This window comes from Microtus ochrogaster, chromosome 15 (assembly GCF_000317375.1).
Source record: "Microtus ochrogaster isolate Prairie Vole_2 chromosome 15, MicOch1.0, whole genome shotgun sequence".
Lineage (NCBI taxonomy): Eukaryota > Metazoa > Chordata > Mammalia > Rodentia > Cricetidae > Microtus > Microtus ochrogaster.
Genome location: NC_022017.1, coordinates 28,765,060 through 28,768,055, shown reverse-complemented (window position 1 = coordinate 28,768,055; position 2,996 = coordinate 28,765,060). Strand labels below are relative to the sequence as shown.

Here is a 2,996-nt window from a genome sequence, read left to right as displayed (position 1 = left end):
GCATCTCTGTGATGATGGCAGGCTCTCCTCCATAGGCAGCACGAATCTCAGGGAGCACTCAGCTAGTCCTTAGCCCCTTATCAATGCTATTCCTGCAGCCACCTTACTTTGGTTGTAACAAGAAAAGTGAGTTTCATTATAAAAGTAATAGACTCATCTGACAAAAGAATTGAAATCAGTAGCAGGTAACTTTTGTAATGTGGTACCTGTTTTACAGTCACATGTAATTTTGTCCCTGTGGCCATGGGAGAAGGGTATTAGAATTTTCCCTGTATCTCTCCCCTGCCTCAGACTTTACACGTGGTTGTCACTAAACTGTAGCGTGAATTCTAATTGGTCTTAATAACAAAAGCCTGGAGTTAGATATGGGGTAAATGCTGAAAGATCAGAGAAGTAAAGGAGTCAGCCACTAGAGAGACATTTTACCTGTACCAAATCCTCAGACCAAAGTGGACAAGATCCTGTCTCCACGAATCTTCAGACTGAATCTTGGAGCTTCTGTTTCCTCTCGCGTTATCTAACTCTCTGCCCAGTCGTATCCTTCCTGTCTCCACCTCCTTAGTGCTGGGATTAAAGGCCTGTGACTGCCTGGCTCTGTTTCTCTTTCAGACTGGATCAATCTCGTGTAGCCCAGCGTGATCTTGAACTCACAGAGATTGTCTCTCTCTGCCTCCCGAGTGCTGGGATTAAAGGTGTGTCCCACTACTGCCTGGCCTCTGTGGCTAATTAGTGGCTAGCTCCGCACTCTGATCTTCAGGAAAGCTTAATTTGTTAGATCACAAACAAAATATCACCACACTAAACTATATTCTGTAATTTTTAAATGGTACTCTTCTACTGTTAGAAAGCACGTACGTGCCAGGCATGGTGGCACCCGTCTCTAATCCCAGCACTCAGGAAGCAGGGGCAGGTGGAATTCTGTGATTTTGAGGCCAGTCTAGTCTACATAGTAAATTCCAGGACAGCCAGAGCTATGTAGAGAGACCCTGCTCCCCCCCCCCGCCAAAAAATAAAGAAGAAAGAAAGAAAGAAAAGAAAAGGAAAGAAAAGAAAAGAAAAGCAAGCAAGCACATTACGGTGCCGAGAAAGAACATGTAATTTCATATTCATAGCTTTTCTTGCTTTTCCCCCGAGTAATTAGCAACGGTGAATGTCTTTGATCCTGGCTTCAGTAAGGACATGTGTGTTCCATAAATCAGAGACACCAATCTGAAATGAGACCTGGTCCCAGAGAGCTTTGTTTATGGTTGACCTGGAAGAAGATGATGGGAAACAGGTTTGGGGGGGACAGAGTGGTTGGCTTTAGGGTCATCCAGAGTCCTCTCCTGAGGGTTGGAGCATCCTGTGAGCTGCCAAGAGTCCCGTGTTAGTCAGGGCAGATTATAGAATTATTATATTATTCCTGCTTCCTACTTTCCTTTATTTTGTAGATTTTTCTTTAATAAGTGCACATACTACTTTTTTTTTTTTTTGGCTTTGTGGTTTTGGGGACAGTCTCACTGTGTAGTTCTGGCGATCCTGGAACTTGCTATGTAGACCAGGCTGGCCTCTGACTTGTAGAGATCTACATGCCTTTGCTTCCTAAGTGTTAGTATTAAAGGTGTGTCTTACTACCCCCAGTTACTACTTTTATAATAATTTATATGTATTTAAATATTTTGTTTTAAAACTAAAGAACTGGAATGTCCAAGAATAATGTCTCAAAGGTCCCAGCTGTTCACACTTAGGAGACTCATGGAGGGAAGAAGGTTACTGTCTAAGGGCATACAGAAATAGCCCTAAATTGAGCTTGAGTTTGATAGAAGACAAATTCCTTTAACCTCAGTCCTGAAGTACTGTATCAGGCTGTCTCATGACTGCCCAAGGATCACACGAAAAAAAAAAATGAAGGCAGAAGTTGGGTATGGTGGTGCACATCTTAAATCTCCCAGCATTCTGGAGGCAGAGACAGGTGGGTGGATCTCTGAGTTCGGGGCCAGCCTGGTCTACAAATTGAGTTCCAGGACAGCCAGGGCTATTCAGAGAAACCTTGTCTTTGGGAAAAATAAAAATGACGGTTGAATTCTATAATCCTATTAAAATTGTAACTGTAGTGAGAGAAATATGTCACCCTGCATTATGGCCTAGAAATGCCTTCTGTACATTATAACTTATCTTTTCTCGGAGATAGGTGTTCTTATTCTTGTTTGGGGGAAGAGGATAGAGCAGAGGCCAGGGAGGTGAAGTACCTGGTACGATCTATTGGCAAAGTCCTTTGGTGTAGGCCTGTGAGTTCAGAGTCCCTAGACTTTCTTGTGTTGGTCAAATGGAAGTGGTTATCCCAACCTGGTAGATTTAATGCTGGTTTCTGAAGCTGTCTTTTCTTCTTCGGAGACTCAGGCCTGGTGCTGCGTTGTCTTCTCATTTCTGGTACTTTCAGAGATACTCGGAGGAGGCCATGCATCCAAGCCTGATGGAAGTTTTCCTCTCAGTTCTGCACAGCCTCTTTGTCATCGTTCCCCACATGAAGGTGAAGTTCTCCAGGAAGCTTGGTAAGTGGCAGGCCGTTCTGGGGTCTGCAGAGAGGCGGGCCCTGCCAGCTGCTGTTGGGAGAGCTCAAAGAGAACATTAGCTACAGGGCGTATTTGCATGTCTGCTAAACTTTGTGTCCTTCTTTCTGTCCAGTGTTGGCTGGCAGGAAAATCATGGACCAATCAAAGCTACTGAAGTCAGTTTTCCAACTTATTGACACTTTCAGTGTTGTCTTTCTTCTTTTTATTTGAGACAGGGCCTCACTATATAGAGCTGCCTGTCCTAGACCAGACTGACCTTGAACTCACAGAGAGCCACCTGCCTCTGCCTCTTAAGTGCTGGGGTTAAATGTGTGTGCCTCTAATCCTGGATCCCCCATTTCTTTTATATACCATATCCCTTGAGACTACAAATGATGTTTAGAAGCTCTCTCTCTCTCTCTCTCTCTCTCTCTCTCTCTCTCTCTCTCTTTCAGTCAAGATTTA

General features: G+C 44.0%; 1 protein-coding gene across 1 annotated transcript in view; it reads left to right on the top strand.

Annotated features, from left to right (window-relative positions):
- Mei1 (meiotic double-stranded break formation protein 1) overlaps positions 1-2,996 on the top strand; it is a 59,647-nt gene that overhangs the window by 27,268 nt on the left and 29,383 nt on the right. Inside the window, exon 15 of the mRNA XM_026782416.1 lies at positions 2,420-2,531. Within this exon, the coding sequence (XP_026638217.1) occupies positions 2,420-2,531 (112 nt within the window). The remainder of the gene's footprint in view (positions 1-2,419; positions 2,532-2,996) is intronic.